Source organism: Megascapheus bottae, chromosome 17, assembly GCF_031878675.1.
Source record: "Megascapheus bottae isolate mThoBot1 chromosome 17, mThoBot2.hap1, whole genome shotgun sequence".
Lineage (NCBI taxonomy): Eukaryota > Metazoa > Chordata > Mammalia > Rodentia > Geomyidae > Megascapheus > Megascapheus bottae.
This window is the reverse complement of record NC_143525.1, coordinates 35,035,238-35,063,162: the sequence shown is the minus strand read 5'-3', so window position 1 is coordinate 35,063,162 and position 27,925 is coordinate 35,035,238. Positions and strand designations below refer to the sequence as shown.

At 42.5% G+C, this 27,925-nt stretch overlaps 2 protein-coding genes across 5 annotated transcripts; both read left to right on the top strand.

Moving 5' to 3' along the window:
- The first annotated feature begins 5,147 nt into the window (after positions 1-5,147).
- On the top strand, positions 5,148-20,924 carry LOC150051753 (uncharacterized). The gene is made up of 7 exons (XM_090351522.1): positions 5,148-5,343; positions 9,275-9,451; positions 13,393-13,566; positions 14,014-14,023; positions 16,338-16,459; positions 17,017-17,109; positions 20,704-20,924. Exons 1-7 carry the CDS (start codon positions 5,148-5,150, stop codon positions 20,922-20,924), a joined length of 993 nt encoding a protein of 330 aa, XP_090207648.1.
- Positions 20,925-24,282: 3,358 nt separating this feature from the next.
- Positions 24,283-25,068, top strand: LOC150051752 (uncharacterized). Of its 4 annotated transcripts, XM_090350827.1 has the most exons (3): positions 24,313-24,434; positions 24,612-24,662; positions 24,789-25,068. In XM_090350827.1, the coding sequence occupies exons 1-3, from the start codon at positions 24,313-24,315 to the stop codon at positions 25,066-25,068; spliced, it is 453 nt and encodes a 150-aa protein (XP_090206953.1). The 4 variants fall into 4 exon arrangements, with proteins under 4 accessions (XP_090206954.1, XP_090206953.1, XP_090206952.1 ...); XM_090350828.1 differs by having other exon boundaries at positions 24,283-24,362; positions 24,561-25,068; XM_090350826.1 differs by having other exon boundaries at positions 24,313-24,572; positions 24,612-25,068.
- Positions 25,069-27,925: the final 2,857 nt, after the last annotated feature.

Below are 27,925 nucleotides of genomic sequence, written 5' to 3'. Positions count from 1 at the left end.
CCCTGCTGCCAGCCCTGTTGCTTCTCCAGCTGCTGCAAGCCCTGCTGCATCTCCAGCTGCTGCAAGCCCTGCTGTCAGCCCTGCTGCCAGCCCTGTTGCATCTCCAGCTGCTGCAAGCCCTGCTGCCAGTCTGTGTGCTGCCAGCCCTGCTGCCGCCCCAGCTGCTGCCGCCCCAGCTGCTGCAGTAGTTCTTGCTGTTGAGCACATTGACCTGCTTGCTCCTGGATTTCAGCCGTCATCATTCTTGATGAGGAATTATGGGAAGCCAACTGCAAAAACCTTAGTTCCCATTGGGGTTCATGTGGGCCTTGAGACACATAGCCCCTCTCCTGCCAGGTGACTATCCGAATCCAATGTGGACAAAAATTTGAATTTTCTTTAAAATCTGTCACCTGGTCTCGTTACCCTCATGGAAGTGTTTGCTCTTGGTCCTTTTGTTCTCAAATGCTGTAATTCCTACTCATGAATAAACCAAAATTGTGCAAGCATCCAAATATAAAGATCACACGTCTCTTTTTCTTTCCCACATTTTCCTCAGCTATAAATCCTCACTTGCAGAAGACACTCTGATTTATCCCCATGTCTCTCCACACCAGTCCCTTCCCTAACCTCCCACGAGTCCAGTTACTCTTCCCCAGTAACTCCATCTCCACATTTATTGCTAAGTAACTGAAGGACAGGAATAAAGGATATGAGTTGTGAGGTCTTCTCAGCATTCCTCCCTTGAATACAGGAAGAATATTCCACAGGGCTCGATACCTAAAATTCTTTGCTGAGGACTTCCTCTATTGAAGAGAAAGTTCTGGGCAAGAGCTCAGGCCCCCAGGATTGCAGCTCCATTAGTAGAAGGGAGCTGGTGCGCCTTTCTCTGGCTCAGCTCCTGCTCAGTGCATGTGTGTCACAGAGGTTGTCAGTGGAAATGCAGTCCAGCTGTTCTGCGGGTACTCTGTCCCAGTGCCATTACTGCCTTCAATTGTTCCCCAAATTTCCTACACCCTTTCCCTGTGATCATTTCCCAAGTAAATTGTTCTGTCTGAACAGCCCACCCATACCCCATGTCTGAGCTGCCTGAGTGTACACAGTCTAGCACACCACGTCCCTCATCTCAGTGTTGCTGTCTCTATACACATTTGGTTTTTTTTCCCCCCACACAGTGTACTTGTCTCTGTGTCAAAGCTGACTGTGTTTTGTTGTTGTTGTTGCTTCTCCCCACTGACATGTTAATCTTCAGGACATTTTGCTGAATCTTCCAACTTTTGCACAATTGTTGTTTTTCTTAATGTGGATGTTTAACTTTTGAAAACTTTGTCTTCAGTGTGTCTCAATTGTGCAAAATAATGGATGTGTTATGACATTTTTCTCTTTCCTTTTTTTTTTTTACGAGTTCCGGCCTTGAACTCAGGGCTTGAGCACTGTCCTTGGGTTTTCTCAAGGCTAGAGCTCTACCACTTGAGCCACAGCACCACTTCTGGCTTTTTTCTATGTATGTGGTACCAAGGAATTAAACCTGGGCCTTTGTGCCTGCTGGGTGTGCACTCTATCACTAGGCCAAACTCCCGGCCAGACATTTTTCAATTTTTCATACATGTGTTCCAGATAATTTGGTCATTGAACCCTGACTTATCCTAATATCTCACATTCATTCCTTATCTCCCTTTCCATCGGCCCACTGTCTTTTCCACAGTATACCTCACTATTGTCCTTTTTTTTGAAGTTCCACATGATATTTCTTATTCACAAAATGGCTATTTCACTAAACAAGATGGTTTTCCCATTCTATGAGTCTTTGGCAAAGGACAAGATTTTATGTAACTCTGTGTGTGTGTGTGTGCGTGCATGTTTTCATTTCCAGTTGTGGGGCTTTAACCTAAGGTTTTAAACTTGCTTGGCTCTCTTCCTCTTGAGCCATATCTCCAGCCCTTTGTATTTTTAGGTAGTTTTCAAATAGGCTATGATATTCCCCCCTCCCCCTCCGCAGGCCAGCTTTTAACTAATCATGGAGTCTTATGAACTCTTTGCCTTTGAACTGTAATCCCCTCAGTCTCCCAAGTGCTTACATTATTGGTGCTAGCCACCATGTCCAGCTGTCCAGCTGATTTCATTCTTCTTAGTGTGTGAGTAATACTCCACTGAGTACATAAACCATATTTTTTAATTCTTTCATTTGGGCCCTTAGGTTGATTGTATGACTTAGCTACTTATTCTTGAGATATTGATATCACTTTAATATATATTTTTCTTAGAGATTATAGTATAGATTTACAATAAATCAGTGAATTTCATATAGACACTCATCGTGTGTGTGTGTGTGTGTGTGTGTGTGTGTGTGTGTGTGTTTGCTACAAATATTTCACCTGGGGCCTAAAACCTCTCAAGTGGCTCCTAATTATTTCTACTCTCTGGTGTTCATGTTCTGTGCCAATTTACTTCAAAACAATGTCATATAAAACCATTCAGTGGTCAATGACAAACATTCTTCATGTTAACCTCTGATGAATGCCTATTCTGTCAGCAAGAAAACAGCACATTGACTCTAAAAAGCTACCATCCTTGGAGACCACTGGCCATTTTTTCATATCCCAAAGTTAGATAACAGAAAAAAATCATGCTCAACTACTTTATGTAATAAAAGGTAGCTTTGTTCAAGCAAACTTCACATAATTTTCTTGTATCATTTGATACTAATTGCCTATGGTATTTCAGGAGTCATAGGCAAAAGTCAGTAAGGAACACAGAGTGATCAAACATCTGGTCTCAAATTTAATACCACCACCACTACCCAGCTCCCTAGCCTCCCCAGCATGCTATCAATAATAATTTCACATGTATCGACCACCATGTAGATCTATTGTCTTTACTATTAGAACAATGTAAAATACTACAGAGAATTATCAGTGTTTTAGTCCACAAGGCTCAAAGTCCAGTGCTTCAAGTCAGGATCGTTTCCTCTACTCAGGTTCCTAACGATGCCACCAAATAAATTGGAGTTTGTTTTGTGATTTCTAGTTTCTGGATATGTAAACAAAGAGATGTCCTATGGACAGTTTAAGAAGGTGGATTCATGCTTCGCTGTTCAGTGGGTAAACCTGAAGAAATGGAAAAGCTCCCAGATCACAGGCATTAAACTATACCAATTAAATCACAATTTCTCTGGACAGGAGCCAGAGAGAGGGTAGCTGGTAATATTTTCCCAAATGATCTTGTACACAGCCAACTGTGTAACTGTGTATTTCCCTAGGAAATATATTATCTATGACTCTACAATGAAAATGCACTCTTCCCTTTTACCAGTGGGCTAGAAGCTTCCTTTAACACCTCAATTTATATGGAACCCTCCCCTCTAAGAATCAACAAGCCTTTCTTCTACATCTTTATGTTTTCTTGTGTCTCTTAACCAGTAAAAAGAAAAATAACTCCATACGGAACACATCATTTAAAAATTTTCCATGTTTTCAGCTTTATAAGCACAAACCTATGAATCAAAGTACAGAAATAAAACATTTGGAAAAATAAGTTAATGTGATAAAAATATTGCAAGTGATTTTTGTCTTATTTGAGACATTTGGTTATTTCATCACATCATCACATCTATTTCTTACTATCCTTCAGTGTTTCTTGAACCACATGGGGCTGGCAGTATTTCTTTTGTCTGGAAAGACTAATCAACCTTCTAGATGGGTATATTTCCATGCTTTAAGCGATTAGAATGTCTAAATCTAAATAAATGAGAGCTGAAAATGGTTCATTTTTGTTGTTTCCTGTTTTCTTTTTATTCTGCTCTTCGTGTGTGTGTGTGTGTGTGTGTGTGTGTGTGTGTGTGTGTGTGTGTGTGTGTTTGAAAAATGAAGACCTAACCATGGAAGTTTAATCACTCTCCTGAATAATGAAACAGGGCAGTTTAGTTTCTTGGCAGGATCCAGGAGGTAAGAAGAGGGCTATAATAGTGGGTGTAGAAGAGAAAAAAAAACTCAACGCTATGACAAATGTTGTAAAAAGAACAGGATTCCAGATGACCTGATAAAAATCAGACAAAGGTAAAGAGTGTGGCTCAAAAGTCATTAGACATTTGCTTGGCAAGTATGAGGTTCTCAGTTTAGAACTTTTGCTTCAAAACACAAAACAAAATAAAACAAACACCACCACAGAGAAATGACAGAAAGATAGCAAGACAAAGACAGAAAGGAAACAAGCCCACAGTACAATACTAAAGGGGAACTTTAGGGTGTAAGAGAATTCTCTGTAGGGTCAGGAGCATGGCCTAGTGGTAGAGTGCTCACCTAACATGCATGAAACCCTGAGTTCAATTCATCGGTACCACATACACAGAAAAAGCCAGAAGTAGCACTGTGGCTCAAGTAGAGCTCTAGCCTTGAAAAACCCCAAGGACAGTGCCCAGGTCCTGAGTGTAAGCTGCAAGTTCAAGCCCCAGGACTGGTAAAGAGAGAGGGGGGGAGAATTCTGTTGACACATTTTCACAGGAGACACTAAAAATGACATATAGAGATTTGTTTCTCACAAAGGAAGAAAAGACATATCAATATTCCTCCATTCAGAGGATGTCCTGTTCTTCCCGCAAAGCATGTAGGAAATGGACCATGACTCACACTGGAGGAAGGAAGGTGTTCTAAAGGCCTTCCTGCCCCCAGGCCACTGGCCTCACAAAGGCAAACCTTTCTCCCCACCTGACCCTGAGGGACATGAGGCTCCAGTGAGGCTTTGGCCTCCTGGGGCACCACATGCAACTATGGATCTATAAAATCTTGAATACCTGAGTGGAGACACGAGGTGCCCTGTAAAATGAGATTCTAGCTATCATAAGGAGACACTGGCAGCCATGTGATTTCTCTTAGAGGAACCCACTTGGAAGAGGGTTCTCTGTGAACTAACAGGTGAATTCCAGTGCACCAGAAAAATGGCATCATGTTTCCTTTCCCACTTGAAAATTTAATCTGGAAAATATTGGTGTGGCCTAATTTGATAATCAGCTATTTGTAAACATAAACAATCACAAGGAAAGAACTCTTCATGTGATGGAGCACACATGCTCCGTAGCAGGGAATAAAAGAGCAAAGGAGGACAGAGAGCCTTCCAAACTCTCCAACCACATCCCCTTGCACACTCACCCAGAATCTCCATCCTCTGACACCATGGTCAGCTCCTGCTGTGGCTGCAACTGCTGTGAGAAGGGCTGCTGCCAGGCCAGCTGCTGCCAACCCACCTGCTGCTGCCCCAGCTGCTGTGTGTCCAGTTGCGGCAGGCCTTGCTGCTGCCAGCCATGCTGCTGCCAGCCCTGCTGCAGCCCTTGCTGCTGCAAAACCACCTGCTGCAGGACCACCTGCTGCCATCCAAGCTGCTGCACCAATTCCTGCTGCTGAGCCCTCTGTCCTGTCTTCTCCTGGTCTTCATTCAAGAAGTAGAAATCTACAAGTTGATTAAGGGAGGCCAACTATAAACCACACTTCCCAATAGGGTCTGCCTCCAAATACACTGCCCCTGTCACTTTCTCTCTTCAAAATGAACTCAAGTTGGAATTTCCAATGAAATCTGTCAACTATCTTCTTACCTTCTCAAATGCTGATGTTCCTGTATCATCAATACATGTGAATAAAACAAATACAAAAGGATTATGTGGCTGTATTGTTCCTTCTTCTATTGTTCAAATATAGAACTTATCTTTAAAGCATAAAAATCACATGGCAGGGGCCGGGAGTTTGACCTAGTGGTAGAGTGCTTGTCTAGCATGCACGAAGACCGGGGTTCGATTCCCCAGTACCACATACATAGAAAAAAAAGCCAGAAATGATGCTGAGGCTCAAGTGGAAGAGCTCTAGCCTTGAGAAAATCCAAGGACAGTGCTCAGGCCCTGAGCTTAAGGCCAGAACTGGCAAAAAAAAATCACATGGCAAGGAATTGTGGGTGTGCCAGCTGTGATCTTCCCTATTGCCCCCTCAAATATAGACATCATTGCCTAGAGCCAGAGCCTTGGTCTCTCTGCTGACAACTTTCTTTGTTAAAGAGAGAATGCTCTGGCCAGGAGAGGAGCTTCCAGGAGCAAGGTTCTAATAGTGACAGGAACTGTTGTGCCCTGGCTCACCACTTCTTCAGTACCCATGTGTCCACTGTGTCCACAGGCTGTCCATGGGAAAGTTATCCAGCTGCCTGAGAAGAATTGTTCCATATGTCATTCCTTGGTGATGGGGTGATCCCTTAACTCTCAATTATTTCCCAAGTGTCCAACATCTTTCCCTGTCATTATTCAAGTAATCAACTTTGCTCATGTCGCAGCTGGGCTATGTCCCAGAGGACAAGCAATTTCATTTCACAACTTTCTCCTCTAAGTATTGCTGATTTTCCATTCATTTTCAAACAGTGGGGATGGTCCTCAGATGTTACATTCTGTGCTCACTAAACTGAGAAGTGTTTGGAATATTTTGATGTGGATCATTTCAGTTGTGTGTCCCATTGTTCTTAGATCAACAGTCTTTAGTCTTTCATTGCTGTGGATATTTAATTGTTGTGGATATTGTGCCATTGATTTATATTAGTTGTGCAAACAGTAAATTTTTCTAAAGACATTAAAATACATGTATAAGGGATTTGATGATCGATTACCCAGACTAATCCCTTTTTTAGAGAATGGTTTACTTCATTCTTTAAAAGGCTTTTTTAAAACTTTCATATCTTTTCTTTTTTTTAAAGATTCAACATAAGAGAAGAAGTTATACTAGTCTTGGGGCTGGAATGTGGTCTAGTGGTAGAGTGCTTGCTTAGCATGGACAAAGCCCTGGGTTCAATTCCTTGGTATCACAAACGTAGGAAGAGCTGGAAGTGGTGCTGTGGCTCAAGTGATAGAGTTTCTAGTCTTGAGGAAGCCCAGAGACAGTGCTCAGCCCTGAGTGCAGGCCTCAGGACTGGCAAAAATTCCAAAACACCAGTCTTTCTGAGTGTACTTTTTCACTTAACATGATAATCACCACTTCTATGAATTACACTACAAAGTCAAGATATTATTTTCGTAATGTCTGAATAATACTCTACTGTGTGCATGGAACACATTTTTGTTCTTTATTCAGCATCGATGGGCTCCCAGGATAACTCCATGACTTGGCTCTTATAAATGGTCCCCCAATTCTAGGATGCCTGATTCCTTCAGGTATAAATAAATAAATAAATAAATAAATAAATAAATAAGTCTTTTATTGTGATGCTTCCAAAAATAAATTCCTCAAGAAGAGAAAACAAAGAAATCATATTCATGATCATATTGGTTCACAGTTAAAGAAATGAAATGAACTTAACCAAAGACTTGGAAAATTGTGACAATGAAATTTGTCAACCACAGAAAAGAAAACAGGTTGGAACTATATACCATATTCATGGATCAATAAACATTAACATGGTGAAAAGGCCACATCATGTTTTTGTTTCGTTGCTTTGAATAGGAATAAATCTAGCTCTTAAGGGAGATGGCACCGGTAAAGGGCTGGTCTAAAAATATGCTTAAGGATGGATGCATTGGAGAGTCAGTGAAGGATATTAATTCTACCAGCCAAAAAACTGTATGCCAAATTCTCTAACAAAATGCCTTAGGAACTGTATTGTCTATGCACCCCTCTACACTGAAAATGTGCTCTGTCCTTTCATCTGTGGAGAAAAGCTTCCTTTCCTTTCTGAGAAATAGTGAAGCTTTCTTCGGTCCTTCTAGTTCTTTGGTCTTGCCTTGTTAAGCATCAAGTGAAAACTCCCTTCATACAGGACATTCCATTTTAAATACCATGTTATTCAGCTTTGTCGGCACAAATTTATGAATAAAAGTAAACAAATAAAGTGTTTGAACATATGATGGGTACTTTTTGAACCTTTCAGCAATAACTTTGTACTCTAGAAACATAGTACCAGAACATTTCATCTTGTATATTTTCCATTTTTCTTCCTTTTCTTTTTTAGACCTTTCTTTTCTTCTCTTTTGTATCTTTTTACTTTAACATCTGACAACCGCAATAGGATAATATGATAGTTCTCTCAAATAATAAAACAGGAGGGACTTGTTTATTGATAGGATTGAGAAGCTCAGTAGAAATCTGTAATGTTATGGGCAGATAAAAATAAGATGGGGTGGGGGGCAGGAGTTTGGCTGAGTGCATGAAGACACATGTCTGATTCCTCGGTACCACATATATAGAAACAGCTGGAAGTGGTGGTGTGGCTCAAGTGGTAGAGACCTAGCCTTGATAAAGCCCAAGGACAGTGCTCAGGCTCTGAGTTCAAGTCCAAGGACTAGAAAATTTTAAAAGAAGACACAAGAAGAATGTAGAATCTAACTTGTGCCAGCAGGTAAATACTGAAAAAATGGCACAATTCTTGATATCTTATGCAAAACCAGAAAGAGAGGCAGGGGATATGGTTCAAGTGGTAGAGGATTACTTTGCAGTTTTGTGGTCTTTAGTTCAGAGCACAAAATCTCTAAAACAAAAACCGAAAACTCAAACAAAAAACACAACTGGTGCAAACACTGTGTGGAAGACTGAAGAATAAGCTCATAGTACACTACTATGGGGAATCTTTAGGATTTAGCAGAACTCTGCAGCCCACCTTCTCACAAGAGGAACTAAAATATTATTCTGAGACTTCATTCAGATCAAGAATATGGAAAGAAGCAAAGACATCGGCATTTCTTAATTGTGTGTCTCACCCAGAGAAACATGTGACATGGCCTCTCACATGCAAATCTTCCTTCCCACCTGACCCTGATGAAGGACACACAAGTTCTGGGGAGGCTTTAGCTTCGTGGGTCACCACACACAAAGACTGGTCTATAAAATCTTGAATACCTAACAGCAGGCATGATGTGCCATGTAAAAAGAGATTCTAGCCTATCATGAGGAAACACTGGCAGTCATGTGACCACTCTGTGAGGAACTAGACCAATGCAGGCCTGCAATTAGAAAAGGGTTCTCCCTGAAATGGCAGGTGAAATCCAGCAAGCCAGAAAAATGGCATCATGTTTTCTTTCCCATTTGAAAATGTAATCCAGAATATATGGTAGCCTAGTTTGATAACCACCTGTTTGTAAATGTAAACAACCACAAGGAAAGAATGCTCCATGTGAGGGAGCACATGTACTCTTTAGCAGGGTATAAAAGCAAAGGGGACAGAGAGTCTTCCAAACTCTTCAACTGCATCTCCTTGCACACTCACCCACAACCTCCATCCTCTGACACCATGGTCAACTCCTGCTGTGGCTGTAACTGCTGTGAGCAGGGCTGCTGCCAGACCACCTGCTGCCAGACCACCTGCTGCAGGACCACCTACTGCCGCCCCAGCTGCTGTGGGTCCAGCTGCTGCAGGCCCTGCTGCTGCCAGCCCTGCTCTTGCCAGCCCTGCTCTTGCCAGCCCTGCTGCTGCCAAACCACCTGCTGCAGGACCAGCTGCTGCCGCCCCAGCTGCTGCCCTGATTCCTGGTGCTGAGCCCACTCACCTGCACCCTTCTGCTCTTCAGTAGGCAGCATTATTGATGTAGTCCTTCTCTGAGCTAATCCATGGGTGGACAATGGTAAACTTCACTTCCTCCTGGAGTTCATGTGGTCCTCTAAACACACTGTCCACCTCTGTCTTCATCAGCTTACTCTCTCTTCGAAAGGAACTCAAGTTGGCATTTTCTTAAAATCTCTCAACTGTATTGTTACCTGCATGGAAGTATTTGTTCTGTGACATAGTTTCTCAAATGCTATAATTCATACCTTGTCAATAAATTTTACTCTTGTCTGCATACAATCATAAAACCATTGTGTCTATTTTTTCTTCTTCAACTGTTGTTTAGATATATACCTCAGGTTCAACAATTACACTCATTATAGATCATTCTGTGTGTGCCAGCTCTGATTCCTTTCCACTGGATTCTCATACATGGCATGGTTGCCTTGAATCAGAGTCTAGATGTCTGTACTGAGGTTTTTGTCTGTTTAATAGGAAGCTCCATGCAGGAGCTAAGTCCCCCAGTGGCACAGGTGATATGGTGAGAGGAGCTGTTGATCCCATTGTACCTCCATTGTGTCCAGAGTTCCACAGGTTGTCCACCCAGCTGCCCAAGAAGAGTTTGCCATATGGAGTCACTCTATACTGTTTCCCTCCCAACTCCTGACTATTTCTCAAAGTTCCCAATCTTGTCCTGCAATCATCCCCAAGTAAACCACTTACTACAACTCCTGGCTCCCCTTTGCCCCAGAGAGCATACAAGCTAAGACTCACACCTTCCCCATCTCATGCATTTTTGAACAGTGGGTGGGGGTGGTTCTCATGATCTCAGCACCAGCCCTTGGCCTCTGTGCTCATTAAAGTGAAAGTCTGCTGAATATTTTGGTGTGGAACATTTCACATGCTTTCCCCATTGCTCTTGGATTGGTAGTCTTTACTTTTTCATTGGTGTCAATGCTTAACCCTTTAAAGCATTGCCCTCAGTGTATATTAATTGTCCAAATAGGTAATTTTCTATAGATATTATCATACATGTAGATGTAGGTTCTGTGACCCTAGATGCATGGATTTGTCCTGTGACTTATCTATGCTAATTCTTCTCATTGATTGACTTCATTCTCTAAAAGGCCTCCCTCTACTCCATATCTTTTTTCAAAGATTCAATGTAAGAGAAAACGATGTAATATTTGTCTCACCAAACCTATCTAATATCATTTAACATGGTAATGACCACTTCCAAGAATTTCCACACAAAATCATGACATCACTCCTCTGAATAATAATGAATTGAGCACATGGAACCCTCTTGTCTTGATTTTTCACCAGTGTTGGGCACACAGGAGGACTTGATGGCTTGGCTCTTCAATAGCCCTGCAATGTATTACATATGCATATAGCATATATATGCATATATATTCAGTAGTGCTTTAGCTGGATCATGTGTTAATTCTATATTTATATATATAAGAGTAATTGTGTGCCTATTCGTGTAACAATAAACCAACAGTGTAAGGGATCTCCTTGCTTTGCCAGGATCCTCATCGACACTGAGCTCTCTTCATGGCAGCCATTCTGAATGTGGTAAAACAGAACCTTTGTGTCATCTTGATTTGAAAATCCCTGATGGTGAAAACATTAAATATTTTCCATGTAATGCTTGCCATTTGTGTTCATTGAATGTCTATTCATATCATTGCCCATTGTTATGGATTGGAAATAGAGGTATGTATGTATGTATGTATGTATGTATGTATGTATGTATGTATGTATGCATGCATGCATGCATGTATGTGTACTGGAGAGGGACCACCAATCCTCCTGTTTCCTAGGATAATGTCATTATGTTGCTGTGCTGCAGTTTTCTACATGCAGATGTTCATTTTTCTAGCCATACTTGATAAAGCTAGTATTTTCCCTCCAAGATAGTAGCATTTAAACAATACACATGTTTCTGGCTATTTTGCCAAGAATTAAGATACTGTAGCTAATTGAGTAAATTTCTGGGTCGTCTTTTCAATTCTACTGGTCCATATTTCTGTTTTAGGTGGTTTGCATTTGGTTAAGTTTGTGTAAATATTCCAGGCAAGAGCTATACCACTTGATCCATCTCCCTTGGGAACTATGCTGTTTTGGTTAACTTGGTGAGGTGACACAATTTTAGCTATTGTATTGTGACAATCCTGAGAATAAACTTATCCATCAGAAATTCAGAAAAATTTCCTACTCATAGTTACATCAGTTCCCAGAGAAATTATTAAAACAAGCCTAACCAAAGACCTGAAAAATTTCTGGGAGAAAGTTACAAGTGACAAAAGACACCACCTGTTTTACAACACTTGGGGATAGCAGAATTTTCTTCTTTCAGAAAACATAGTATGGCTGGGAGTGTGGCTTAGTGGTAGAGTGCTAGACTAGCATGAATGAAGCCCTTGGTTTGATTCCTCAGTAACATATCCACAGAAAAAAGAGGAAGTGGTATTATAGCTCAAGTGGTCGAGCACTAGCCTTGAGAAAGCTCAAGGACAGTGTCCAGGCACTGAATGCTTGTCTACAATATACGAAGCCCTGGGCTCGATTCTTTGTTACCACAAACACAGAAAAGGCCAGAAGTCATGCTGTGACTCAAGTGGTATAGTGCTAGCCTTGAGAAAGCCCAAGGACAGTTCCTAGGCCCTGAGTACAAGTCCATGGACTGGCAAAACAATAATAATCATATAGTGAATTTTTGCACCTTTCAGCATTCCCAGAGTCTCTTCTATAAATAAATTTGAATATCATTTTATTCGGTGTGTTCTTTCATAATTGTTTTGCTTTTTAGGATCAATTTCCCTTTTGTACCTGTTTTTTTTGAAACAGAAGACCTGAGCATGATAATTTAATAATCCTCTTGAATAATGTAGCAGACTGATAATGCTGAGAAGTGCAATAGAAATCTCTGTTGTTGTATTCAGATAGCAGTAAGATTGAAGAATAATATGACATCTAATTTGGAAAGGTACAGGACTATATATATACATATATATATATCATATTCTGGCCTAAAAAATTAGGGCTTAAGGTGTGACTCTGGTGACACAGCATCGATGACAATCATGTGGCCCTCAATTCACAGCACAATCCCTCCTAAATGAAAACAAAATGAGCAAAAAGCAAAAGGACACTAAAGCACGATGTCAAAGACTGAATTTCACAGGACCATACTAACAGGAATCTTTTTGGAACAGCAAAGCACTGCAGCCCAGTTTCTCACAAAAGGAACTAAAATAATTAATGAATGTATTCAGATTAAGTAAATAAGAAGCAAATATTTATGCATAGTTTAAAATTAAGATGTTCCTTCAGAGTTTGATATATTCTTCCCATAAAATATCAAGGAAATGGATCCTGACTCACGATGGAGGACAGAAGATTTTCTGATGGCTTTCCTGTCCCAATGCCAGGCTGGTTTCATGCTGGCACTCAGGAAAACCATACTCCACATCCAACCCAGATGAATGACCCATAAAATTCACCACACACCAATATGGCTCTATAAAATCTTGAATACCTAAGAGGAAACAGAATGTACCATGTAAAATGAGATTGGAACATACCATGAGGAGACACTGGCAGTCACGGGATGGTTCTGGGAGGAAGCAGACCAAGACACACACACACTTAGGAGATAACTGACAGAGAAGGTGATTCCGAACATGTTTGCTTCCCCACAGAAAACGTAGCCAGCACAAGGTGATAGCCTAATTTGATAATTACCTGATTGTGAACTGAAACAACCACAAGGAAAGAACTCTCCATGTGATGGAGCACATGTGCTCCTTAGCAGGGTAGAAAAGAGCAACATAGACAGAGAGCCTTCCAAACCCTTCAACTACATCTCCTTGCACACTCACCCAGAACCTCCATCCTCTGACAAAATGGTCAACTCCTGCTGTGGCTGCCACTGCTGTGAGCAGTGTTGCTGCCAGCCCAGCTGCTGCAGGGCCACCTGCTGCCGCCCTAGCTGCTGTGGGTCCTGCTGCTGCAGGCCCTGCTACTGCCAGCCATGCTGCTGCCAGCCCTGCTGCAGCCCCTGCTGCTGCAAAACCACCTGCTGTAAGACCACCTGCTGCCACCCCAGCTGCTGCCCTGATTCCTGCTGCTGAGTCTCTCTCCTGCACCCTCCTGCTCTTCAGTAGGCAGTTAATTGATGTAGTCCTTCTCTGAACCAACTGCAAACCTCACTTCCCACTAGGGTTCATGTGGGCCTCCAAACACACTGTCCCCCTCAGTCCTCCTTAGCTTACTCTCTCTGCAAAATGGACCCACGTCTGCGTTTTTCCATGAAATCTGTCTACTATCTTGATACCTTTGCAAATGCTGCTATTCTGACATCACCAATAGAAGTAAATAAATGAAAATATAAAGCAATTCTGTCTCTTTATGTTTCCTTATTTAATTATCGTTCAGATATATAGCTCATCCCTAAACAATAAGATTTCCACACCAGATCATTCTGGGTATCCCAGCTCAGAAAATTTTCCGTGGGTCTCTCAAATATAGGCAGGCCATGGTTGTCTTCAACCAGAACCTAGAACACTCTTCTGAGGACTTCCTCTATTGAACAGGAATCTCTAGGCACGAGTAACATCCTCCAGTGATGGGAGTAGGTGGGCCCTGTCCTGCTCAACTCCCTCCCCATCAGTGCTTGTGTGTCCATTGTCTCCAGTATTGCACAGGTTGTCTATGGAAGTATGATCCAGCTGCCCCAGGAGAGTTCTCCATGTATTGTGTCGGGTTTTTCTCCCTAATCCTGACTATTATCAAGTTTTCCACATCTTTTCCTGTCACCATTACCCACATACACTACTTACCTCAATCTCCCAGGTCTCCTTAAGCCCCACAGTGCACATAAGCCAAGGCTCACATCTCTTCTCAGCTAAGTGCTGCTGTTTTTCCATGACTTGGTCAGCCATGGGGTGGATGTCATTGTCTAGGCACCAACTCTTGGATCCTATGTTCACCAAGTGTTCATCCTCTCAATAGTTTTCATGTGGACTCTTTCAGCTCATTCCCCACTTGCCCTTAGATAAATACTACTCAGTCTCTCAGTGTTATTGATATTTGACTCACATTGCCAGTGGTATATATTTATTGACCTAATAGTAAATTTTCTTTAGACATCATACATATATATGAGGTTCTATGACATTAGCTTCTTGGAATGGTTCTTGAGATTTCTCATACTTAATCCACTACCATTGTTTTACATCATTCTTTTTATGCACATATTATTTTTTGAAGATTTAACATATGAGGAAAATGTAATACTTGTCTACCTGAGTCTATCTTATTTTATTCAACTTGATATTGACTACTTCAATCAGTTTTCCTACAAAGTCATGACATCAATCTTGTGAATGTCTGACTGATACTGCACTGAGCACGTAGAACACATTTTGGTTCTTTTTCTCATCATCAGTGGGTCCCCAGGATCTCTATGACTTGGCTCTTGTGATCAGAGATATGAGCAGGCAGGTGTCTCCATTCCATGTTGCATGATTCCTTCAGTTATATACATGTACGTATGCAGGAATACCATAGTAGGATCATGTGAGTGATCTATATTTACCTATTTATGGAAATTTTATGCTCATTAATATAATGAATGAACAAATTCAAATTCCCACCAACAGTGTGTGAGGTTTCCTATTGTTCCGGGGACCCTCACTCACATTAACATTCTTAGCTTTCTTGATGGAGGCCATTCAGACTGTGGTGAAGTGGAATTTTTGTGTAGTTTCTATCTGAAAATCATCGATGTTAAAGACATTGAATTGTTTTCCATGTAATATTACTCATTATGTTCCTTCAGTGACTATTTACTTCACTTTTCTTCATAAGAACTATATATATACAGATATATATACAGATATATACATATATATGTATTTGTACTGGACGGTGAACACTGAGCCTCCTATTTCCTAGGGTTCTATTGTTGTGATCAAGTTTTCTACATTTGGATGCTCATTAAACTGGCAATTCTTGATAAAGCTAGTATCTTCCTCCAAGTTAGTACCACTTCTGTAATGCCCAAATGATCTTACAATTTGATTTACAAAAGAAATATGAAAAGAAGCAAAGACATGTAGACATTTGTCAATTAGATTTTTCTCACCCAGAGATTATCTCTTCTTCCCTGAAAAGCTTAGAAAATGGCCCATGGCCCATAGGGGAGGAAGGAAGGTGTCCTGATGGCCTTCCTGGCCCCAGGCTACTGGCTGCTCTCAGGTAAACCGTCTTCCCCATCTGACCCTGATGAAGGACCCATTTGATTCACCACGCACAAATATGGCTCTATAAAATCTTGAGTACTTAAGAGGAGACAGAATGTACCATGTAAAATGAGATTGGAACACACCATGAGGAGACACTGGCAGTCACAGGATGGCTCTGGGAGGAAGTAGACCAAGACATGCACACTTAGAAGATGGTTCTTCCTGAACTGATGGAAAGGTGAATTCCAACATACCACAAAAGTGGCACCATGTTTGCCTTCCCGACAGAAAACTTAATGAGAAAAAGATGGTAGCCTAATTTGATAACACTTGTGTGTGAACGAAAACAACCACAAGGAAAGAACTCTCCATGTGATGGAGCACATGTGCTCCTTAGCAGGGTATAAAAAAGCAAGGGAACCAAGAGCTTTCCAAACTCTTCAACCTCATCTCTTTGCACATTCACCCAGCACCCTCATTCTCTGACATCATGGTCCACTCTTGCTGTGGCTGCAACTGCTGTGAGCAGTGCTGCTGCCAGCCCAGCTGCTGCCAGCCCAGATGCTGCAGGACTACCTGCTGCCGCCCCAGCTGCTGTGGGTCCAGTTGCTGCCAGCCCTGCTGCTGCCAGCCCTGCTGCTGCCAGCCCTGCTGCAGCCCCTGCTGCTGCCAAACCACCTGCTGCAAGACCACCTGCTGCCGTCCCAGCTGCTGCCCTGATTCTTGCTGCTGAGCCCTGTCACCTGCACCCTCCTGCTCTTCGGTAGGCAGCATTATTGATGTAGTCCTTCTCTGAGCTCATCCACGGGTGGCCAGTGTAAATCTCCCTTCACAATGTGGTCTTCATGGGCCTCCAAACACGCTGTCCCCATCACTCCTCCTCAGCTTACCATCTCTCTTCAAAGTGAAGCTGAGTTCAAATTCTCAAAGAAATCTGTCAACTCTATTGTTATTTTCTCAAATGCTATAATCCTACATTAATAAAAGTGAATAAGTGAAAACAGAAAGCATTATGTTGCCTTATTTATCCTTCCTCAAATCAATCTGTAGCTCATTTCAGAGCCATAAGAATAGCACATCAGGGCCTTGTGAGTGTGCCAGCTCTTGTCTTTCCTATTGGTCCTTCACAAACCGACCAGGCTTGCCTGGAGCAAGAGTCTAGAACATTCTGCTGAGGACTTTCTGTAGTGAAGAGAACGCTGTAGGAAGGAGCTGAGACCTCCTGGGGCACAGCTACCAACTGTAAGAGGAGCTGGTGACTCCTGATCTGCTCCCCTTCCCTCAGTGCCTAAGTGTCTACCCTCTCCAGTGTTCCACAGAACGTCCATGGGAATGTCATTTAGCAAGCCAAGGAGAATTTTCCAGATGGTATTCCTTGGTAATGGGTTCCCCTCTCCCCTGCTTACTATCGATAATTTCCCAGGTTTCCTACATCTTGTCCTGCCCTCATTCCTAAGTAAACTACTTTCCTCCATCTCCCAGTTTTTTTCTGTGCCCCAGAGAACACACATGCTAAAACTCACATCCTCAAATTTAAGTGTTGCTGAATTTCCACATAACTTTCAAAACATTGCAGTGGTGGTCACTAACACTCACTATGCAGCAGTGTATGGATTCTATGCACATTAAAGTGAGAAGTCTTCTGAATGGATTTGCTTTTGTTTTTGTCAGTCATGGATCTAAACTCTGGGCACGGGTGCTATCCCTGAGCTCTTTGATTCAGGCTAGTGCTCTACTACTTGAGCCACAGCACGACTTCCGATTTTCTGGTGGCTAATTGGAGATCAGAATCTCATGGACTTTTGTTCCCCGGGCTGGCTTTGAACTGTGATCCTCCGTTTTCAGCCTCCTGGGTATCTAGGATTGCAGGCGTGAGGCACTGGTGCCCGGTTCTATTTTTATGTGGATCATTTCTGATGTGTGCCCAATTGTTCTTGATCAATAGTCTTCAGCCTTTCATTACTATTGATGATTAGCTGACACTGATTTCTTGCTCTTGGTGTATATTCATTGTGCAAATAGTAAATATCCTCTAGACATTAGCTTACATGTATATGGGGTTCTATGACCTTAGGCTCTTTAATTTGTTTCTGTGCTTACCCATACCAGTCTCTCCCCCTGGTTTACTTCATTCTCTAATAGGCCTTTTTCTACAGCCACATCTTTTTTTAAAAAAGATATTTAAAGAAAGAGAAGAAAGACATTCAATTCTTTTCTTTCTGTGTGTATCTTGTTTCACTTAACATGATAATGATCACATCCAAGAATTTTCCCACATTCTTCTAAATGTCTGAATAATACTATGTTGAGCACATATACCATATTATGGTTCTTTTTCACCATTAATTGGCACACAGGAGGACTCCATGACTTATTTGCTTCTTGTCAACAGCCCTGCCATATATAGGAGCATGTGGGTGTCTCACTTAATATGCTGTTGGATTTATATGAATATATATACATATCTGTGTGTGTATATATATGCAGGAGTGTTTGAGCTAGAATATATGAAGTCTCTATTTATATATTAGAGGAAATTTTATGCTTATCGGTATAATAAATGTACTAATTCAAATTCTAACCATTGGTGTATGGGATCTTCTTTCTTTCATAGAATCCTCACTAAGTCTTGTCAGTTTTTTTGATGGCAGCCATGCTGACTGTGGGGAAATAGAATCCTGATGTAGTTTTGATTTGGAAATCTCTGAGAGTGAAGGTTATTGAACAGTTTCCATGGAAGGTTAGCCATTTGTGTTCATTTAATGTCCATACACCTCACTGTCCAACTTTTGGATTGGATATACTGGATAGTTTACATGGAGCCTCCTGCTTCTTCAGGTAATGTTGTTTTGTTGTTTTCTACATTTGGATGTTTATTTTCTGGCAATACATGATAAAGCTAGTATCTTCCTTCCTGCCAACTAATAGCACTTCTATAATGCATGTATGTATTCCTGGCACCTTTTTTAAAAAAATTAAACCAAGAACCAAGATACTGTAGCTAGTAGGCTGGTTAGTTAAATTTCTGGGTCCTCTATTGTTTTCCATTGGTTAGTATTTCTGTTTTAAATGGTGCCTATTCCATTGTTTTTGTTGGTTCTGACGTGCTAGAAAGGAGCTGTACCCCTTGAGCCTTCTTTCCACGTAACTGAGCAATTTTTGTTAACCTCGCTAATTCATGTAATTTTAAGATTTATAGTGTGACATTTCCAGAAACAAATTCACCAAGAATAAAACCCAAGGAAATTTGCTATTCATAATTCCATCTGTTACCAAATAATTAAAATAGATTTAACCAGACCTGAAAAATCTCTGCAATAAAACTTAACAAAGGACCAAAGAAAGAAACTGAAGATAAAAACAAGATGTAAATGTATGCCATATTCATACATTAGCAAAATTAACATGGTAAAAAGGGCCAGATTATTAAAAACAGTGTATATATGTAATGAAATCCCCATCCAAATCCCACTGACAATACAATCTCAGAATTACATAAAGAATTCCTTAAATGCACAAGAATGGCATAAAGACCTTGAATAGCCAAAAACAATCTTAGGTGAAAAGCACAAGATTGTGTTTGTTATTAATAAATCTAACTTTTGAGTGCAATGGCACTGGCATGGTCCTGGTAAGAAAACAGATACTACTGTGCTTTAGGACAAATGGTCCAAGGAGTCAGGGGACAAACCTCATTCTACCAGGCGAGCACCTCTCATGCCAAGTTCTCTGAAAAACTGCTCTAGGAACTGTACTGTGTATACATTACTATAAAAGCTTGGTTGAATCTCTAAGAAAGCGTGGAGCTTTGCTTCTCTTTTTCTGGTTATAGTGGTAGTAGTAGTAGCAGAATTTCTATCATTATTATTTTATTTTGCTTTTTTGCCTCTTTTGTATTTAACAACTCAAGACCTGAACAGGATAATACAATAGCTCACTTGAATAATGAAACAGTAGAGTCTTGTTTTTAGATCGGGCTAAGTAGCTTAATCCATATCTATAATGTTAGGTACATAGATAAATGTCAGAAGAACAATGTGACACCTAACTTGTGCCACAAGGTAAATATGGGAAAAGCATAGGAATCCAGACAAGTCAATATCCAGAAAGAGTGGGCAGAGGGTGTGGCTCTGGTGGTCAAGCATTACTGACAACTATGTGGACCTCAACAAAAACCAAATAAACAAAAAGCACAAGAGACACAAAAGCATGATGTCAAAGACTGAAGGACAACTAGTTGACAGAACAATACCAAGGGGAATCTTCAGGGACAGCAGAGCTCTGCAGCCCACTTTTCCACTGAAGGAATGAAAATATTCAGATATTGAATTCTAAATGTTTTCAAAAGCAAAGATATGGAAATATTATTTAATTGAGTTTTGCACCCAATGTGAGCTGTGTTCTTCTCATAACACATCTAGGAAAAGAATCCTGACTCACAGTGAGGAGCGAGGTTTCCTGGTTGCCTTCCTGTCCCAACGTGGCCTCTCACAGGCCAAGCATCCTTCCCACCTGACCCTGATCCAAGATGCCTGAGGTTCTAGTGAGGCTTTAGCTTCCTGTGTCACCACACACAAATATGGCTCTTAAAATCTTGAGTACCTAAGAGGAGACGTAATGTACCATGTAAAATGAGATTGGAACATACCATGAGGAGACACTGGCAGTCACGGGATGGCTCTGGGAGGAAGTAGACCAAGACACACACACACTTAGGAGTTGGTTCTCCCTGAACTGATGGAAAGGTGAATTCCAACAAAAGTGGCACCATGTTTGCCTTCCCACCAGAAAACTTAATCAGGAAAAGATGATAGCCTAATTTGATAACCACCTGTTTGTGAACTAAAACAACCACAAGGAAAGAACTCTCCATGTGATGGAGCACATGTGCTCCTTAGCAGGGTATAAAAGAGCATGGGGGACAGAGAGCCTTCCAAATTCTCCAACCTCATCACCTTGCACACTCACCCAGAACCTCCATCCTCTGACACCATGGTCAACTCTTGCTGTGGCTGCAACTGCTGTGAGCAGGGCTTCTGCCAGCCCAGCTGCTGCAGGACCACCTGCTGCTGCCCCAGCTGCTGTGTGTCCAGTTGCTTCCAGCCCTGCTGCTGCAGCCCCTGCTGCTGCCAAACCACCTGCTGCAAGACCACCTGCTGCCGCCCCAGCTGCTACCCTGATTCCTGTTGCTGAGCCTTCTGTCCTGTCTTCTTTCCTCCGCTGCCAACACTTGGGAAGTAGAATTTTTCAAGCTCATCTCATGAAGCCCATTGAACATTTCCGTGGGCATTTCTGTTGATGGAGAGTGCCACATACCTCTCCCCTTTCCTGCAGATTCCCATCTCTCCCCAAGAAGAACCCAGCTGGAATTCTTTCTGAAATCTGTCAACTGTTCTGTTACTCCCATTGGTATAGCATTGTTCTAGCATATTTTCTCAAATGCTTTTATTCCTACATCTTAAATAAATCTCCATTTTGGAGGCATCCAAATATATAAGGCTTATGTCTTTTTCTTCTTGCTTTTCAAATACATAGTTCACCTCTAAATAATGAAAACCCCAGAGCAAGTGGTTCTGGGTGTACCAGGTCTGGTCCTTCCCGCAGCTTCCTCAAATGTAGAAGATGGTGGGCTACATCCAGAACCTAGAACTCTCTGTTGAGGACTTCCTGTGTTGAAGAGGAAGCTCCAGGCAGAAGCTTTGGCCCCTAGGGGCACAGCTCCAATGATGAGAGGAGCTGGAGAACCCTTCTCCTGTTCACCTCCCCTGCACTGCCCACATATCCACGGTGTCCTGGCTCTGTAGGTCATCCACAGGTATGCAGTCCAGCTGGTGCCAGACACATTCTCCTCATTGTGACATCCTGTGCTGCTTCCCTCCCCACTCCTTATCTTCCATTATTTCCTCCCATTCTGTCCTACCATCATGTCCCAAGTAAATCATCCAGACTCAAACCCCTGGGTCTGGAGCTGCCTCAGATCTAAAAGGCATCCTTCCCTCATCTCAGTGTCATACTGTGGTATACATGTTCATAGGATGGGGATGCGAATTTCATCATGACATTTTCATGCAAGGATATGAGCATCTCTGACCTTAAGTTCTCTGATTTGTCCCACTGATTATCCATTCTGATCCACTCCTGTGGGTTTCCATTCTATTCTCTAATAATCCTCTTTCTATTTTATCTCTTTTTTTAAAATAAAAAGTTGATATAGGTGAACATAATATGGACAATTTTGGAGATGGGTCTCAAGTTTCTTCACCCATTTGGAGAATCTTTGTAACGCATATGGCTTCCAAAGTCAAGCCATTCCCCCACAGCAATTCAATTTGAAAATTTCGTGCAAAAGCTCATCACTGCCAGTTTTTAACCCTTTCCATGTTCATTTTTTAAGCATGATGTCAACTGGAAAGACCACTGATTATGGGTGTGAATTTCAAAATATTGTTTTATAATGAAAAAGTACTCTGAAATGTTTACCTGTGGAAGGAGTTTCCTTCCCTCCCTCTCTCCCTCCCTCCCTTCCTTCCTCCCTCCCTCCCCCTTTCCTTTCTCTTTTTCCTCTCTCTTCCTTTCTTTCTTCCCCTCTCTCTTTCCTCTTTCTTTCTTTCTTTCTTTCTTTCTTTCTTTCTTTCTTTCTTTCTTTCTTTCTCTCTGTCTTTCCTCTCCTTCTCTCCCTCTCTCTTTCTCTCTTTCTTTCTTCCTTATTTCTTTTGTGCCAGTCATGGATTTTGAACTTCTTCTTGTGCCTTCTTCTGGTTAAGACTAGTGCTTTACCATTTTACCCACATCTCTACTTCCAGCTTTTTTGGTGATTAATTGGCGATAAGAGTCTCATAGGTTTTCCTGCCCAGGCTGCCTTTGAACCATGATCCTTAGGTCTTAGCATCCTGAGTAGCTAGGAGGTATAGGTGTGAGCCACCAAAGCTTGGTGGAAAGGGCTTTCTTAATCTCCTTAATTTTTATAAGGGTACCTCTGAATATTTAAGGAGTCTTTTCTATTTTTTCTGACCTCATTTTATAGCAAGTGGAGTGGAGAAAAACCTCCCTACTCGAGGTAGCTTGTTATTTAACTCTTTCAAGTGCTCTACATTGACAAGCACAAGACTATGTCTAAAAGCATGAAAATCAAGTGGTTGCTAAACAAGTTCATGTGATTAAAAGAAAATATATTGCAATAGACTTAGTCTTTAAATGGTCTTAATTAAGACGTTAAATGACATCATCACATTCTTACCAACTTGTCTCCATCTGTCTTTCTTGACACACAGGGCACCATCTGAAGTAGTTGTGACATTCCTAACATTCACTCAACTGGATGGGAAATTCTGCACCCATTTGTGATGTTACTATAGGCACACTATACATAAACGCAAGCTTATATTCTTTCATCTATACAGGTTTTATATCAGTCTATCTAAAGCACTGTTCCATTGAAAGGAGTCCTGGAAGTGAAATGGCCTTCTTGAATGGTGAAAAGGGTGAGCCTAGTATGCAGGCAGGGCTCAGTAGGAAGCATCAAATACTGAGCTTTCTAATCTGAGTTAGCGAGCCAACCTAGGTAGGAGGACATGAGTTCACACGTCCTGTTAAAGCCATAGGACAGGACAGCAAACACAGAAGTAAAAGAATCCCACAGTGACAATGGAAGGGACTGAGACTTCCTATTTAGCAGAGATCTGCATCCCTAAGTATGAGTTTTACAGGTTTGATTTTGGAGAGAGAGAGGGAGAGAGAGAAAGAGAGAGAGAGAGAGAGAGAGAGAGAGAGAGAGAGAGAGAGAGAGAGACAGACAGACAGACAGACAGACAGAGACAGAGACATCAGGACAGAGAGATAGAGGGGGGAGAGAGGGAGGGAGGGAGAGGGAGAAAGGGGGCAAAGGAAGGAGGGAGGGGAGCAGAGAGGACAGGAGATGAGACAGAGAGAATTTTTCACTACTCCATTTTCCACCTTTGAGATAGTTCTGTGGTGACCAGAAAAAAAGTCAAGGGGGAAAAAAAAGGCCCCTTATTCACAGTGGGGAAGGAACTGTGTCCTATATCATCTGGCCTTCCTGCTCTTGTGGCAATGGTCTGTCACACAAAAGGGTCCCTTTCCCACCTGACCTGTGATGACAACACATCACACTCCAGAGCGGCTACATCCTCCCCAGTCACCAGAAACAAGCATGGGGCTGAAGACTTAGGATTATGCCAAGGCTGACAGGGTGAGCTAGACAGAACCCCACTGATCTCTTCACCCTCAGAGACTTAACGTCATGTGACAACCCTCATGGAGGCATAAAGTGAAAGAGTCACATATGAGACTTCCTCATAGAAGCAGACAGATTAAAAACTAACATGCCAGGAAAAGGAAATCCTGTTTCCTTTCCACTGTGCCATTTAACCACCAGGAAAATATACTTGCCTAATTTGATGATTGCCTGTTTATTAACACAAACAATAACAAAGAAAGAATGCTGTAGGTGATGATAGCACACCCTTAGCAGGGTATAAAAAGGCACCGGGGTCAGAGAGACCTCCAAACTTTCCAACTACATCTCTTAGACACCAACTCAGATCCCCCATCCTCTGACACCATGGTCAACTCCTGCTGTGGCTCCTCTTGCTCTGAGCAGGGCTGCTGCCAGCCTAGCTGCCTGCAGACCACCTGCTGCCGCCCCAGCTGCTGTGTGTCCAGCTGCTGCAGGCCCTGCTGCCAGTCTGTGAGCTGCCAGCCATGCTGCCGCCCTACCTGCTGCATCTCCAGCTGCTGCAGGCCCTGCTGCCAGTCTGTGAGCTGCCAGCCATGCTGCCGCCCTACCTGCTGCATCTCCAGCTGCTGCAGGCCCTGCTGCCAGTCTGTGTGCTGCCAGCCATGCTGCCGCCCTACCTGCAGCCGCCCCAGCTGCTGCATCTCCAGCTGCTGCAGGCCCTGCTGCCAGTCTGTGTGCTGCCAGCCCTGCTGCCGCCCCAGCTGCTGCATTTCTAGCTGCTGTAGGCCCTGCTGCCGCCCCAGCTGCTGCATTTCTAGCTGCTGCCAGCCCTGCTGTCGCCCCAGCTGCTGCATCTCCAGCTGCTGCCAGCCCTGCTGTCGCCCCAGCTGTTGTGTGTCCAGTTGCTGCAGGCCTCAATGCTGCCAGACTACCTGCTGCCGCCCCAGCTGCTGCATCTCCAGCTGCTGCCGCCCCAGCTGCCAATCTGTGTGCTGCCAGCCCTGTTGCCGTCCCAGCTGCTGCCGCCCCAGCTGCTGCATCTCCAGCTGCTGCCGCCCCAGCTGCCAATCTGTGTGCTGCCAGCCCTGTTGCCGTCCCACCTGCTGCCGCCCCAGCTGCTGCAGTGGTTCTTGCTGCTGAGAACTCTGATCTGTACCGTCCTGGTCTTCGGTAGTCAATATTATTAATGGAGTTGTGAAACCTGGATTCCCCCAGGGGTTCCTGTGGGCCTCTAAACACGCTGCCCCCTCTCTCTCCAGGCTACCACCTCTCTCCAAAATAAACACTATTTGAATTGTCTCAGAAATCTGCCAACTATCGTGTCACTCCCACTCCCACTGTGGACGTGTTTGCTCTCTGCTGTATTTTCTCAAATGCTGTATTTCTTACCTTTTAAATAAATCTTAATTTCCCAAAGCATCTAAACATCGCATTGTCCCTCTTCCTCTTCCTCTTGCATTGTCATCATCTGTCAATATTTTGCAGCTGACCCCTAAATAATGAAACGACCATTGCTGAGGATTTCATATTCCCCAGCTCTCTTCCCTCATCCCTCCTTCCACTTCGAGGGGATGCTTTCACGGCCGCAGCCTCCCCTTTAGAAAACATCCTCTGGTTGCAGAGCGAGCTCTCACCATGAGAGTTTAAGCTCCTGGGAACGGAGGCCAAGCAGTACACGGGAGTGGGTGAACGTCTCACCCTCCAAGATTCCAAGCAGTCCTTAGTGGGGACTGGAACCCAGATTCTTCCCGAGGAATTCTGCTCATTCGATCTCCATTGGTTTTCTCCCAGCCCTGGATTATCTCTCTAGTTCCCCACCGCTCTTACTGGGATCATTTCATAAGGAAACTGATTTGTCTCCACCCTCTGTGCCTACAGCTGCCTCAGAGTGCACGAGGCTAAGACACCCCATCACTTACCTCAGTGTTCTTGATCTTCCATTTACTTTTTTTCCTACAATATTGGTAGTTGCCATGGCATTGAGCTGATTTTTGCATTTTCTAGCCAATGTGCTTGCAGATGATCCAAATAGTTGTCCTTTCTTCTTCCCAGGGTGGTGCCATCTTTGTATCTAGTCACGTCTACTTCCTGTTTCTGCCATCCCGTTAGTGCCTTTGGAGGCTGTAGGGATGATGGTGATGGCTGTGTTATTCTCATGCTCCAAGAGTTCCACCCCTGGGAAATATATGCTAAGCGTAGTCACTGAAAGTAGAACCTGAAACAGGGATTTATTCATTTTTTAAAATTAAGACGACATACACAAGTTGTAGAAAGACTGTTTCATTGTGGCATTTCCATAAACACATACAATGTACACTACAACCTTACCCTGTCACTCTCTTTCCTCCCCACTCCTCTCCCCTTCTTTGTCCTTCTTACTTTGTTGACAATGTATCACCTCTATGGAAATTTTTCAAATAACTAAAAATATGATCTGCTTATGACCCTACCGAATCACTCACAGATTAGAGAGATCATGTTTATTAAATGGGATTGGGCTTTCTTTTTTCATACAAAAGACTTTCTGGGACTGGGAGTTTGGCCTAGTGGTTAAAGTGCTTGCCTAGCATGCACGAAGGCCCGGGTTTGATTCCTTGGTACCACATACATAGAAAAAAGCTGGAAGTGGTGCTGAGGCTCAAGTGGTAGAGCTAGAGCCTTGAGAAAGTCCAAGGACAGTGCTCAGCCCCTGAGTTGAAGCCCCTCAACTGTCAAAAAGAAAAGAAAAGAAAAAAAGACTTTCTCAGAAGAAATCTGGAAGAAACTGGGAGAAGCAGCAAGCTAGAGTCTAGAGGTGGCTGAATGGATGTGATTTCAGTAAATTCTACCTGATAAGGTCCCCAGAAAGTTCTAGAATGCAACCACAGCTCTGCTTCACCTAGTGGCAATGTAGCTGACATTCTGCAGTCCCATTTTTAATTGTGGCCACCCAAGGGTGGAAGTAGATAAAACAGATAGTATCTATGTAGATAGCATCAACTGCCTTTACTTCAGTGATTTGTAACATAATTAATGTATGTACATAGTATAATAAAGAGGCTTGTCTAGATATAGCTCACCATTAGAATTCTCTGAGAAGCATATGTCAGAGTTACAGGCTCCAAATATTACGGAAAGATCCTACAGACATTTTCTGTCTCAATCTATTCAGTCATTCTAAGTTGTTCTATAGAGCACAGACAGACCTGTGTCTTTAATCACCAGAATTAACAGATCTTTTATCTTCCCATAGGTTCTTCTCTGACAACTGCAAATTACAGGGTATAGGCTCTCGATTTAATATTCTGTTTTATTAGCTCGAAGTAACTCAAAGAATAGAGGTTTTATATGGCCTTTCAGTCTTAAAGAAAATGAGGCCTATAATTTCCAACTTTACAAGAACAGAAACGAGATGGCCCACTGAATCTGGGTAATGATAGGGCTATGTGCAAAAGTGTCAATCATGTCAAGAAGAATTAGAGAATTCAGAGCACATAATAACTAGAAGCAGGCCTGAAGCCAATGCCAGTATGAAGTGGCCAGCGGATTGAATGCCTACATACAAGTGTGGCGCTAAGTGCCTTCAGGGAAGGGTCTGATGCTGTAATAGGTCTAAAAATGGTACAAGAGATTAGGATGGAAACAACAAAATAGATTTAATATAAATGGAAAAGTGTGACTGGCATGATTATTTTGTGACTACACCACTCTGCATGTACAGCGGGGGAGATGTTAAGTGAATAAATCATGAGTGTAGTCTGCCCTGGGAGTGCTTTTAATTGATTTTGCTAATCATCTCTCTTTGGGATCCACTAAGCCCTTCTCAATAACAAATACTACAAAAGATCAAGACACATAAAGAAACAAGGGTTGATTTTTAAAGGAATGTTTTGATTAAGGAGCAAGCTGGAACAGAAATGAAAGTTATAGAAATACATATATGTGTATATATAGATATACAAGCAAATAATATCAGTGGGATATCTCTTGAAACTTTTGCCAGGAACTTTCCTACTTT